The 14,931-nt window shown below is 45.5% G+C and overlaps 1 protein-coding gene across 3 annotated transcripts in view; it reads left to right on the top strand.

The window, feature by feature from the left end:
* The first annotated feature begins 3,260 nt into the window (after nt 1-3,260).
* LOC135809852 (formin-like protein 2) overlaps nt 3,261-14,931 on the top strand; it is a 31,444-nt gene continuing 19,773 nt past the window's right edge. The window contains exons 1-9 of one of the 3 annotated variants that reach the window (XM_065323290.1): nt 3,261-3,882; nt 9,088-9,149; nt 11,044-11,124; nt 11,409-11,542; nt 12,390-12,498; nt 13,091-13,141; nt 13,860-13,973; nt 14,257-14,400; nt 14,726-14,842. In XM_065323290.1, the coding sequence (XP_065179362.1) occupies nt 3,786-3,882; nt 9,088-9,149; nt 11,044-11,124; nt 11,409-11,542; nt 12,390-12,498; nt 13,091-13,141; nt 13,860-13,973; nt 14,257-14,400; nt 14,726-14,842 (909 nt within the window). In that variant the 5' untranslated portion in view covers nt 3,261-3,785. Of the gene's footprint in view, nt 3,883-8,123; nt 8,345-9,087; nt 9,150-11,043; nt 11,125-11,408; nt 11,543-12,389; nt 12,499-13,090; nt 13,142-13,859; nt 13,974-14,256; nt 14,401-14,725; nt 14,843-14,931 lie in introns of those variants that run through there. The other 2 variants (XM_065323292.1, XM_065323291.1) reach the window with 2 other exon arrangements.

Genomic DNA, 14,931 nt, shown 5'->3' with positions numbered 1-14,931 from the left:
GTGGTATTTGATCTCGCAATACAGACTCGTTCCCAGCAACCAGTGCACTCTGATTTGCTCGTGAACAACTATGCAGCCACAGACTGGCCGGCACTTAATAACCACCTTTGGAGCCTCCCTCTTCTCGCTGCTGTACAAGAAGCCAGTAGTACAGATGAAGCATGGGTCGCCTGGCGAACACTAGTTGACACAGCCATATTATCTTTTGTTCCGAAGGTTCGAAAACGAACAAATCGTTACGGAAAGCCTTGGTTCACCTCTGTGCACCATCGCCTCCGTCAACGTCGAGATCGACTATTTGCTGCAGCAAAACGTGTCAATACCCCTGAGTGCTGGGCTGCTTATCGCATTTCAAGGAACTGCCTCGTCGCTGCCATCCGTAAAGCTAAACGTCACTTCTACGACCAGATGTCAGAAGGCCTTCATGCAGATCGAGGATCTTATGACTGGTGGAAGAGAGTCAAGAAAATGTGCCACATCAATTGTCCTCACACCGCTATACCTGATATACAAGGAGTCGATACCTTAGCGGTTACCGACCCTGAGAAAGCGAACATCTTCTGTCAACAGTTCGCCAAGAATAGTCAAGCTACACCGTCGTCGGATGCAGATCATCGTGATCTCGCCATGCCTTCTTCTTCGGAAACATTTGCCATCCGCCCTCTGTCTATCGTAGAAGTATTCAAGGCACTGTCGACCCTAAGTGTGCGAAAGTCTACAGCTGGCAGTCTTCCTAACAGGATCCTACGAGAGACAGCAGAAGTGCTCGCCCAATCCCTCACTGCTCTCTTTAACCGCTGCACCACTTACCGATCCCAACCCCTTGAGTGGAAAGTTGCAATCCTTACCCCAATTTACAAGGGTAAGGGAAGTCGCAATGACCCTGCTAACTACCGGCCGATATCTCTGCTGAATGGTGTGGCAAAATGCTACGAAGCGTTAATCAGCCGCCAGGTGTACGCGTTTGTAGCGAAACACAAACTACTGTCGCCGAAACAGTTCGGGTTTCGCCACCACCGAAGCACGGTTGACCAACTTGTGCATATCACATCAACTGTCAGCTCTGCATTTGATAACCGGGCCCAGTGTGATGCCGTCTTTCTCGATTTCTCGAAGGCATTTGATCGTACCAGCCATCGCCTCCTAGCCTCATGTCTGTCCGGTTGGTGTGCACCTGACTCATTCGCGTGGCTGATGGACTTCCTGGAAGGCCGATCGATGTCTGTGCGGGTCGGAACCTCCTTATCAACCCATATGTCGCTCACCGCTGGTGTGCCACAAGGCTCCCACCTAGGCCCTCTATTATTCAACCTTTCTATCAACTCCCTTCCCAGCATTCCCCAATCCAGCGATCTGACTCTGTTTGCGGATGATTCCAACATGGTCTGCGTTTCTCCGCCTACTGTCGTACCCGCCGCGCACACTGCCTCCCTGCAACTAGACCTTGATAGATGTGTGAACTGGTCCCATAAAGCTGAAGCAGTTTTCAATGCTAACAAATGTGTCCATGTTCCCTTTTGCAGACCTAAATCAAACCCACCTGATCCCAGGACCGTCACCATGGCCGGTACGTTACTGACCCAGCCCTCTTCCCACCGCCATCTGGGCATCATCCTCACTCCTTCACTCAATCTGTCCCCCCATATTCAACACATTACCAGCAAATTTCGAGGTCGGGTTTTTCTTTTAAACCATATGTCCAACTTCCTTCCTTTTCCTGCTGTGAATCTTTTGTATAAATGTTATGTTCGTCCCCTCCTTGAATATGCTGTTCCCGTTTGGATGTTTTCCGTTTCAGCCGCCATGTCCACAACCCTTGATAAACTGCAGGCTACTGCTGCTAGAGCATACTTAAATAGTAAACTCAAGCGTCGGCCTGACTGGACGACTTCCAAAGAAGACCTCAATGTTCTGTCCTCTTGGGAATCGTTAGCATGGCGACGGCAGATTCTTGGCCTTGTCTATTTCCACCATGTATTCTCCCAATACCCCTCCTTGTTGTCTCACTTCCAGCTACCCTCTTCCCAAAGCAGTCGTCACCCTTCATCCATAATTCTTCCTAAAGCTGGCACCTTCTTTCGTAAATCAACCCTTTTTCTTTGAGTGTTGCCTGGAATAAACTTCCTGAAGATATTCGTTCACTCTCTACAACAGCGAAATTTAGTATTGCTGTTCGTCGGTATCATTCGCAATCTATGTTTTATTTGAAAGGTATTCCTGACTTTTGTGTCTAGGCTAACCACATCTATGATAGTTTCAATAGTTTGTGTATATGTCAGTTATAGTAGTCCGCAATGCTGCTTTTCTAATTCTCATTATGATTAGCATGCAATGTACTACCCGAAGTACTGAATTTACTTCTTCTGTACTCTATATTCTAATGCATCTTCTACCTCTTCTCCCTTACGAACATACTTTCTCATTTTCCATACTTACTTAGGAGACTCCCTTCGATAGGCATCTATTTGCCTCTGGAGGATCCGTGAAATAAAAATCAATCAATCAAACATGTATTTGAGATACCGTACATGCAGTCATGTAGTCATGTACATGGTATATTCCTTGGAGGAGTTCGAGGTCATCTCGTAAAATGTAACTGCCACTTCGTAATTCGTAACTAACTGATTACCATTGGACTGAATTTCACCGGAGCGATGTTCGTTTGAAAATTGAAGTAAAATGTGCGATTGTGTCTGTTCAATTTTGAAGCCTGGCCAAGTAGCAGTTCATGCACGTCTGCTTTGTGCATCTTTTCCTATTGTGATTTTTATAATTCGACGAATCGTGCATGGTACGATGTCGAGTCACTTGAATTGAGTGAAAGTTCCTGAGAACCTGAGATTGGGTCCGAAGTGCGGGAATCAGCCAGGCCTGTAGCTCAAGCACCAAAACAGCTGCATAGGGAGCATAATTAACCATTCGTACAATATTGTGCTGCTGCTATGATGGTGCACTTGGTGGTAATCGTCGAAATGACCATAGAAGTGACAGTTTTCAAGGGCCAGTCCACTGCTGTACTGTAGATCTGTATTCAGACTGTAACTGACGTTGTTGTGTTGTGTTGTTACTTGGTCGGAGAAGCGCAGCAGCAGGCTCAAAGACTTCATACATGTACATGTAAGTGGCACTGGTATCTTTGAGCGCAGCATTACAGACATACGGTGCCAGCCTGTGAAACATGCTGCATGTACGCTACGGATAAATAATAAGTCATGGAACGATATAATTATTATGTAGGCACGTTTAGCGGGATTCGTATTTCTATCGACAGAGGTGACCATGCAAAGATTGGGTCCGAAATCCAGCCACAAGGTCGAGTGACTTGGTGACATCCCGGAACACCTGGCAAAGATGTCAACTCCTTGTTCAACTATCCTACAAAGCGCAGGCGCATAGTGTAGTGGAGTTCTTAGTTGCCGCTGCCAACAGGAGCAAAGAGACGGAAAAGTAAAAAATCTCGAACAGGGAGACAATAGTGAGTGTAGAATCAGATAAGCTGCTGTTGCGTTGTGCTCGATGTTTCATCTCTCAGCGTATCTCGCTGCACTGGCGGGAAGGAAACAAAGGTGATTGGAACAAGGGCCACGCTGCGCTGATATAGAGGGCCTGAAACGTCGTTACACTGATTCCATCGATTCACCTGCTGCACGCTAGGGGTCTTTGATCCAATGCTAGGGCAGTCTGGTACATGTGCTAGCGGCCAAAATTAGTCCCACTCTCTTCAGAACACTGGCATCTCTTCCAACAGGCCAGCTAGTGCGCGTTGATAGCAAAACACGGCTAGCATGGCCACGGCCAGTTCTAGTGATGACGTCTCGATGGCGTTACAGGTGGATGCAAGACCTCGAATGCCAACACCAACACCAACGCCAGAACAAGAGGGTAAGTTGCATGGGTAGAACCTCCTTGTGAGTGTGAAGAACACCCTCCCCCACCCCTTCACACACACACACACACACACACACACACACACACACACACACACACACACACACACACACACACACACACACACACACACACACACACACACACACACACACACACACACACACACACACACACACACACACACACACACACACACACACACACACACACACACACACACACACACACACACACACGTACACACACGCACACACACACACACACACACGCACACACATACACACATCACACACAAACACACATCACACACACGCACACGCACACACACACGCACACACACACACCCCTTCCCACTGCATTGTGACCTCTCAATGAAGGCTATTTGCATCGAAGGACAAGATTAGTTCAGTCCCAATCGTTACCAATCAAAGTGACCTTGAATTCTACATGGGGCCAATACAGCAGGAGATATTAATTTGTCTGATCGTGCACTGATATCAGAGGAAAGCAAAATTCTACTATAGTTGGATATGTTGAAGTACATGTACTTGTACAATGATTGTACAAACAATGTACTACATGTAATATCAACCAAGCGGCAAGAGGCCACGGAACAGACATCCAGTAAAAAACAAGCGGCAAGAGGCCACGGAACAGACATCCAGTAAGTCTCAAGCCGAAGACGTCAACCGACAAAGATGTGATCAAACCAGAAACCCATGTCCCTGGTCACGCCTGGTGTCAGAAACCCATTTCTCTGGTATTTCATCTTTCCAACTCCGGTATAACGGAATTGATTTCTTCATGCGGAAACTAGCCCTGGGATCATTGTGGATGATGATCGGACAGAAGACGCATACGCTATCCTGCAAGTGTCCTAGTCGGTTAAATACGCGCAGTAAAACAAAAGACGACGATAACCAGCAAAACAATTTACCTATCCTCTATTCCCCAATGACTATGGAGAGTATGTAGGACCAAAACACTGTGGCAGTGTGGGATCTACATTTCGCCTGGAACGGAAGCTTTCTTATTGTCACATCACACACATTTTCTTGCGTGGCATTGTGCCATTCTGGGAACCAGTCATCAGTCAAGGCCTGCTGAACAGGTCTCTTTGTTGCATGTAAGCCAAGAACACCAATGGCCCTGCGTTTGGTCCAATGGACTCCGCAAACATTTTCGAAGGACTGCAGTGTCTCAGCTCATAAATGTATTTGAGGTCATTTTCTTTGCATTACTCTGGGAGTGATTTTCCGGAACACCGAAGTAGTTTGCATTGGACAGGATCCAGGTCAACAGGGTTCCCAACTCCCCACCATAATTATTATGAGCCAACAGGACAATCCAGACTGCCTACCCACCTCTGTATATGTATGCAGGTCATGTGAAAACATTCGCAAGAACTACATGTACATAGGCCTGGGCGGATAATGCTAGCATTATGTAGCAGTATAGTGTGCGATTTGCAACGAGCATTATGCTAGCACTATAACACTACATTTCCACAAAAGTAGCATTATACTCAAATATGGAAGTTTTGGCCACTACAAGTCAAATGTGGGGTGGGAGCAGCTGATGTTTGTACAGTCATATAGCATTAGTAGTGCATTGGCTATGGCAGGAGGGCGGCAGTGCAAGGCACAACCTGTGTAGGATTGTCCAAACCAAGCCATTTCCCCTGCATAATATTGCGGTTTTGCTGGCATTTATAAAATTAGCATTATGATCATGATTTTCTAGCATTTTCCATGCCGTCTACGTAGAACTACGAAACGTGCACAATACTGCCCAAACCAAGCCATTTTTCCATACTTACTACTGGTGAATTTCTGGCATTACAGAGGAACAGCAGCATTATAAGTAGCATTATGATACAGTTTTTCTGGCATTGCTATTAGCATTATCCCGCAAAAATAACTAGCATTATCCGCCCAGGCCTACATGTACATCCTGCATGCATTAGGCCCAACGAGTATTTATTATACCGGTAAAACTACTTCTGGCAAGTTTCGTCGACTCCAACTTATTAACCTTCGTGGTAATAGAGATACATAAAGAAGGACGAAAACTCCAATGGTAGTGGTTATATTAGTGTGGTTTCGGTAAGTTAAGTAAAGTTGGCATGCATGTGGTTTCCGTAGTAAAGCCTCTTTCTTGTACGGGCAACATGTATTGCACATATCATCAAACAAAGTCAGTAAACTACTTCGAAGTATAAAAATCAATTCAAATACTAGTACATCAATTGGAACACAAAATAAAACATTCGGCAGCACCTCCAAATTAACAAGAAAGTTCAGCAGGCTTATGCAGGAGTACACATTACTGATCCATGTACAATGTACATGCACACAGAGCACAAAGCAGATTTGGCAAGGTGCTCACCCCAGGAAGAGGAGCCTGCGACCCAAGTAACTCTAATACAGAATGTACGAGTCTTGATCTACATGTGCATGTATATGTACTTGGAAAATGGATATGTAAGAATGGTTTCCGTGTACGCGCCATCCGGAGTGTTGATGTGGCAGAACCTTTTTTTAATTTTTTATCATCGGATCTCCGTGCCTCTCCCGGATAAACTACACCGGCCACTTGTACTTGTCCCTGCTGACACCCTCGACGGGTTAATACAAGGGCTCCCTATTAGTCCCCGGAGTGATTTTAAAAGTGGATTACAGAGTACATGCACAGGATCTGCTGGAAGGGTGAGTGGCTCCACTCAACTCGCCCTGGCCTGCTGAGCGGTAGGTCTACTCGAGGAGACAACTAACATTTTGAAGACATAAGTAGTTCATAACACGTTTGCACATGAGGTGAACCTCCACTGTACTAGTACTAGCTGCATGAAACGATGCCGGTTACCGGGTGGACATGGCTGGAGTAACCGGATCCTCCCCAGATTCTGCATTCTGGTGTGCACGGTTCGGTCCCATCCTGATGGCATTCGTCGGAGGAAATGTCTAGAACGTTCTCTCACAAATCGAAAATGTTACTACGTACTGTCCTGTGGATCCTACTGGCATTCCTCTGGAAGATCAATGATTCTGTACCAGTATAAGTATTACCAAGACAAGAGTGGGGTTATGTACTCTTCGTATTATACTTCACAGTACAATAGTGGAGCAAGGCTAGCTTGTTAAAACTCTGAGTTCCATGCTATGGCGCAATCACCAGGCAACACGGAAATTTAAATGGTAACCTTATTGCAGTGACTGAAAAGTATTGAAGGAAAACAGGGGATGCGGAAGTACTGTCCTGGGTGTGTTTCTATGGGTTGGGTGTTGGGGGTCGATGTGTGCATCGTACTGAAATTGACAAGTGTGAAGTTATGGGAATGCAATTTAATGGGTGCTGTCGTTCTTAACAATGTCAAGAATCCGGCAAGGGTTTGTGTTCTAAGTTATGATCACGTAGACCATGTACACAGGCCGTCAAGTCCTCTAAAATACTCCCTGGTTGGACCATTGCGTTCCTGCGCAAACAGGCAAGCATGCCTACATTCCAGCCAGGCTGTGCTGGCACTGACCAGATTGCTGATGAGATTCCGCTCTGACCCTATATTCACAAGTAATGTAGATCTACTTGTAGATCTGCGATAGCAACCAACTTCTGCCTGACTGTGCTTTGGATCCGAATATCTTGGCTTGTCTATTGTACTAGAATGAGCAGCTAGAGGCTAGTTGAGATTGATGGAATGGTTATGATGAAAAGCTGGTACATCAAATCGCACCGTTCATGATTGCCGAGATACTGACACCACAATACAAAATGCTACTACGAATACAACAACGGACGAGTTGTAAAAAGTCGCACCGAGAAACAGTCAGCTGGAGCAGTGGAGCCTGGAGGGTTCATGATGCCGGGCTAGGCTGTCGCAAGTACATTATTTTAGTTCAGGGAATCAGGTGCAAAGCACAGTCGTGCACACCTACTGTACAGTATGATTGTGTGAACAGTTCGCATGTAGCCTAGGCTACTGTAACATGTCCTACTACACTAGCAGTACTAGTACTACTGTCCTGAGTCCGTCGTTTTTGGCGCTGCTAGGCCTCCGCCGGGGTAGCGTAATCTCGTCGAGATCACACCATGATCACACTAGTATAAATGTTCAGGACGTAGATCTAAGCTACGACCCATCGGCATCGGGTGTTTCTTTCTGTGAGCATGCAAATGGTTTATATTTTTGCCTTTTTGGCAAAAAATACTGAAGTGCACTCATCAGCTCAGAATCTCGGCCGTTGGAAAGTGCTTTTAGTCAATACTACAACCGGTATTCACTTCTGTGCCTCCACGGAACCACCCGTACTCCATAACTCGTTCGTCCTTGTACCTTCGAGCAAACTCATTGCCAAAGATGGTCTTCCAAGATTTCTTTCCCTTTCCTCGAGCATTCTCGCCGGCCACTGGAGAGTGGAGACTCACTGTCATGTTCTCAGATGATGCTCGCTAGGTAAGTCCGCCATGCCATCCTCACCGCAATGCAGTGTGATGACACCGACAGAAAGTAGCTCCCAGTTGAACAGGCGGGCTTGTCCTTCTCTGTTAGCCCCTATACAGCTGTGTCAAAATAGAGGTTTGTCGTAAGGTACACTCTCGTCTCCCTTTGGCTTTGGGTCCACGGACGGTGTTCGTGTAAGGGAGACTTTTTTAATTTTTACATTGCTGCACAATGAAATCCAGTCGCGTCACTCAAGTACGCGCCGGGCATTGCGCAGCCCTACAGTCCATTTCAAAACTATAGACGCGTACCTGGGCAAAAACCGTTATGCCAGCATCTATACCACATAAAATCTGTGATAACTTTGTGCATAATTTTTCCAAATTGGGCGTCTGTTATCCAATCGTTTAGAAACTATAGGAGAGTAATTGTGGAGCAGACCTGAGCAATATTCCGAAAACTATTCTCAAAAAGGTCCAGCCAAATTATAATTTTTTCAAAAACCCTACGTGTCTATAGTTTTGAAATGGACTGTAGACCTGCGAACACAGGGCTGCGAATTGGTGCAAGGCGCAGACCTTGAGTGACGCGACTGGATTTCATTGAGCAGCACTGTACATGAACGGTGTATAGCATGATTGAAACTCTGTTTAGAGCCGAACTAAACTTCCACATTAAACTGTAACCAATTTTTGCATCACTCTCGCGGAGTCTCGGGATCTTGAATGTATATGTATGGTCTTGTTGCATTACAGATACCGAATTGGTTACGGATATCGAAGATGATGTCAAGGCCAAGGTGATTGAAGTTGAACTCGTAAGAAACCCTGTGCTGTTCCTGTGTGAGCATCAGCGTGAACTTCCCGCGCTATGTTACCTAATTCACTCCATGCATACTAGATAGCGGCTGATGTACCGTAAAATATCATTGATCTGCCTCCTGTCTAATCCCTTCCCCTCGCCACTCTTTCCTCTGTCGATGTTCTACCTGTGAAGTGAATTCAGCATATATTATTATGATATCAATACATGCATCGGATCAACACCGTAGTCTGGGTGTCTTCCAAGTATATTAGCAGTATTCGATGCATACCAATGTGGATGGAAGTGTGTACAATCCTGCACTTCAAATGCAATCATTCGTGTTGTAGACATTTCTGGGTTGTTGTTTTTTTACGATAGAGCCTGAATCCAATTCCCCCCCCCCCCCCCCCCTGAAATTTTCAACAGAGCTGGCAAGTGACACAGGGGGGTTTGGTGGTACTTACGACAACATCAGCAAAACACAGTGTAACTTAATAGTGCATCAGTGCAATTAGTATTCGGCATAGTGGCATAGTCGCTTTGGTGGTATTGGAACCCACAAGTGACACTCGCTAAGTAAATAGTGCCACTCCTTCAGAATTATAGCACTACCTTTCTCCGCATCACCGAAATTGTCACTTCCCACTCTCTGACATACCAACTAAAACAAGTATCAGAATGAGTGGGCACCTCCGCAATCCTTACCTCTGATGAATTGCACAGACTGAATTGATTCCTTCACTTTATTGATCTCTGCAGAGAGAATGAATGACTGAAAGATAGCCCAAAAACTCCACACTTTATCAAAAGTAGGTGCGGACCTCCAGGTCGTAAGGTGGTGACTTCATGTTTTCAACGACTTGGCAGCCCATTTAAACACATCTTCCTCCTGGCTGAATAGCAAAGGTGAAAACAAAATTCTCTAACCTGAATTTGAACACACGCCTGGTGCCACGTTTGCTGAAAAGTCACAGCAAACAGCAGCTGGAGCTCATGAAGGCGAGAAGAACACCCGATACAACAGCATGGGTTGTACTCATCGTCAGCGTCCCGATCGGGTACTAAACTTGTCGAATCACACTCTCATCGTGTGAGGGCGTATGCGGAAAAGTATATCCGAGGACTGCGAGAATAGATCGAGTTGTCTAGTTCTTGAAAGTGGAGCTGATGCAACCTCATCGTAGACTAGCAACGATGAGTCACAGCGAGCAGCAAGAACAGTTCTTGTGCATGCAAAGTTTGCTGACAAAACATTTTACTCCTGTGCTTTTCCTTGTTTTCAATATGGCCCTGTATTCAATAAAAATTTAATATAATCTTGTTGAACTTTGTTGAAATGAAGCGACAATTTTGGTGACGTAGAAGAAGCAGTGCTGCATCTCTACATGCGGCAACTCCGTTTGGTACCAGAATACACACTATGTTTGGTACCAGAATACACACTATGTTTGGTACCAGAATACACACTATGTTTGGTACCAGAATACACACTATGGTACCATAATGTACACTATGTTTGGTACCAGAATGCACACTATGTTTGGTACCAGAATACACACTATGTTTGGTACCAGAATGCACACTATGTTTGGTACTAGAATACACACTATGTTTGGTACCAGAATGCACACTATGGTAAATACAAGACAAGTAACTGGACCTTCAATGTTCTCGTAACAAACAAGCTGCTTGTAGCATGGTGGTCCCAACCGCCAGATGCTTGGCTATGATGAGAGTTGATCCAACTTTGTCACAGCAATCGTTATTCTATTGACTTCTGATGGCATTACTCTAGCCCTGTCGGCAAGTGGCCAGAGTATTATCTTCTCCTAATGTACAGTGTACCTGACGAATGTTCTGTAAAAGTATTGTAAAACCTCTCCTGATCTTTCTGCCTGTGGATTCAGATCAACATGGTCAAGAGATATGGCGCGTATCTCATTTCAACACTTCCCCGGTATAAGCTTTATCCCATGGTGCAAGGAACAGTAAGTTGAGTCATGTAATGCATATTTGAGGTAGTTGCCTTTGGTGCATTGAGAAAGGCAGGGAAAGCTCTAGCGAACGGTGCAGTAGCTGTATGCAGAAGATGAGATAAGCTAAGCATACTGGTCTTAGCATCCTCTCGAGTATAGTGAGACATTGCGGTGTACAAACTGGGTTTGAAGACCGGACAGTCAGTCACACCTGTGAATTCTTGTCTCCCGTATGACATACTAATGTTCGTTGTCATTCGTTCCTCTCTTGCTGTGTGCTGCACTCGACCTTTCAGAGTGCCAAGCTGGATGAATGGCCAGCCTCCAGGGCAGTCTACTGTTTGAGGAGTGTGGGAACAAGCACAGGCAGGAAGAAGAACTTTGACGATAAACTGATCTCCACGGTGATGATGTGCAAGTTCTTTGACAAGTAAGTCTAGTAAAATTAATGATGTTTTGGTGCATTCCAACTGGCACCAGCCATGCACCACCCATGGCCCAGAACGGTTCCTCTCGTTACCACACTGAAAACATGGAAAGGTAGCTCTGTACTTGTAAACAAGAGTTGCATTCCGTTAATAGAGGTTATGCGAACGATGTCGTGTTGGTGGGTCAGCACCTCAGCGGAACCGCTTAGGGGCGCTATGTGTACTGTGTGAGTCAGAAGAACCGCTTATGGGAAAAATACTGCATGAATCGGTGGTTTCCATGGTTCGCTCAAGATTGTGCATCGTGCTGTGCCACAACTTTTGTCAGGGCATCTCAACTGATGATGTCACCACATAGTCTCCAAAGAAGGCATGTGAAATGCTACCCATTGTCGGGAGCTCCCTCCCCCCCCCCCCCACCTCTCGGTGCAGTCATTGTAGATGTATGAACTGTATACATCCAGTACGTATAGTCTTCAAGTGTACGTCTTCATTCAGTGTGAACTTGCTGTGTATGGATCCGTGTTTTGCCGTGCAAGACTCTTTCTCCATGTAGAAGCGCATTTTGGATAGGTAGTACCTGCAGTTGACATTGAGTCAGCTTTTCCTGAACTGAACAAGGAAAGTTTGTAAGACCAGGGCGAGCCAGGGCAGCCCCGAACTTAGGAAGCGTTACAGCGTCTCTTCTTGCAGTGCTATAGTAGAATAACACCGCAGCTAGTTACGGTGTAGCACATGTATATCAAGAAAGGTGGTTGATCACTGTCTTCCCATGTACCAGCGTTGAACATCTCGAAGTGCATTTGCGTGCTCCAATAGTGTTTATCTGTTGTGCGTTATGCCTTGCAGCTGGCTGCATGAGTTTGTCAATGCGCCGCATTATGGAATCCAAGACTTGACAGGTGCCCTAAGCAAATTATCTCCACTGCTGCACAAGAAGAAGCCATCTGCACCCGAGGTGGGTTTGACTTTTGGAAAGGCGCATTACATGTCTTGTGTACGCATAGCCTTTCGTCTTCATACTAGTCAAGCAACAAATTATATTCATCTGCAACAGAGAAACATCATTGATTAGCATTCATCTCCAAGGCACCCATTAGCCACACTACCAGGTACTATAGTTAGCACTGATAAGCTCTTTTGGAGAATAACAGCTGTCTGGATGGTGACGGCATCAATGTCTCAACGTATTTGTCCTCCCTATGGTGGTGATATGCAAGTGGAATTGGTCGGCCAATACCTCAAAATGAAGTACATGTAGTAGAATGCCTGAGGTTTGGTGATAATCTCAGTTCTTGTGTTCCAGTTCAGCACACATAACAGTTTGAGGAGCACATCCATCCAAGGCGCTCTTAAAGTTGATGTGCTATGCCTACAGGTGTTTCTGCTGTCGGTTAGTTGAGAGATTGTAGAAAGTGAGCAGCGCGTACAATTTTTGTTTTTTCTGCCATATATGGGAAATGGTTACTGGATATCCTGTTGAGTTGAAATACAAGTACGAATTTGACTTTGTCCACCATTAGCATTCGGGTTGCTCCTTTTTTGTTCAGGGTCACGCGAGGAAGGTCCTCACTTGTCTCTACCATATTGCAAAGAACGACGTGAGTACCCAAAATATCTGTTTTAAGGCAGTCCATTAACTCACACACACACACACACACACACACACACACACACACACACACACACACACGCACGCACGCACGCACGCACGCACGCACGCACCCACACACACACACACACACACACACACACACACACACACACACACACACACACACACACACATACACACGTTGCATAATTATTATGCTGCGACCTATGGCCTACCATACTTGAAGGCAATTACGAACTAAGAGCATATCTATTATGTCGTGCTACTCGAATAAGAAAGGAATCAGAAATAGAATAGCGCTAGCACAATGCTGAGACTGCTGAGTATATGGCTGTTCTGCCACAATTCTATGTCCCCTAACATGGCTTTGTATTGTATTCTGCATTGCAAATAGCAGTGGACCTTCATCATCCAAACAGGTTTGTGGGTTTCTACAGCAGTTCATATTAAGAACATGTCTTTAAGAACATGGATGCAGCAATCGGGATTTACGATAGGTGATGGGTCTGATCTTCTCACCTCCCGCCGCATCGGGAGCTCCTTCAGCACCTTGATCCTTGCGGTTGGCTGCGTTGCTATGGGTGAGTAAAATCCAATCTGGCTGAGTCTAACGTGAACCGTGGATATTTTTTTAAAGAAAAAGTCAGTATGTGTACACATAAGGCTTATTGATGTTTATGTGCATTGGGTTCTTCATTCTGCAGTATGGAGGAAAGAAGATAATTGAACTCAGTCCTGATACGGTGAAGAAAGCCATCACCTATCTCAATGACCCTGACACCCAAAATGGCACTAAGATCCCTGTCATTGTGCTCCAGGTGAGCATGCACTGGCTCATTGTTTAGCAATGCCTCACACATCCTTCATCTTCCCCTCTACACACCCCCATTTGTCTTGTTGTATTTATGAAAAAACCTCCATGAAAAGCATCCATTTGCTTTTGGAGAATCCTTTAAATAAATACACCATAACTTGGGGTAGGAGACCATTCTGTAGAGAGTACAGTCTAAATTCCTTGTGCTAACTGCCTTGAGCTGGTCCACTGAGCAAAAACACGTGACCCAACTCACACTCTTTATTGTCAATTTGTTGTTTGTGTAGTCGCTGGTGCAGCTGCTACGTTTCCCAAACAGCTATGCTGTGGTGTCCGATGCATTGAAGTACTATCAAAATCTGGTTGGCGAGAGGTACCGCTTCGAAACCATCGTAACAAAGCTACTGAACAGCCCTGATCTTGCATTTAAGGTAAGGTACTTGACAGAGCAGAGGTAGAATGTAGTAGTTGCAGCTTATGCCTGACAAGATGTTTTGAATGTTGTTGACATGAAGTGAGATAATTATTATAATATCCAATGCAATGCAATCATCAGAAGTACAGAACTGAGTAAATTGTTCCGTTGTACATGTAGATCGTACCACTTTCTGACAGCTTTTTATTCCACAGCATAAACGACGTCAGGGGGGGGGGGGGGGAGGCTCAGGTTTGATCCCGTTTCCGTGTTTTGCTTCACTAACACCTGCTGTGTATGCGTGTGTGCATGTTGATTCAATCATTTTATTATCTATGTAGGAGAATGCATTGATCTTCATCAACCGATTTCTCGACGGATGCGACATGCCAAATGAACGTGTTATGCTGCAAAGCGAGCTACACGAGGTCGGCTTCAACATCAGGGCAATAGAAGCGGTGAGGGCTGGTACAGAGTGCAACACCAAATCTCTAGTGGACCGTTCCTGATGCTGGGCAGATGGTGTGTGTGTGTGTGTGTGTGTGTG

This window comes from Sycon ciliatum, chromosome 2 (genome assembly GCF_964019385.1).
Source record: "Sycon ciliatum chromosome 2, ocSycCili1.1, whole genome shotgun sequence".
NCBI classification, from domain to species: Eukaryota; Metazoa; Porifera; class Calcarea; order Leucosolenida; family Sycettidae; genus Sycon; species Sycon ciliatum.
This window is presented reverse-complemented; position numbering and strand designations above follow the sequence as displayed.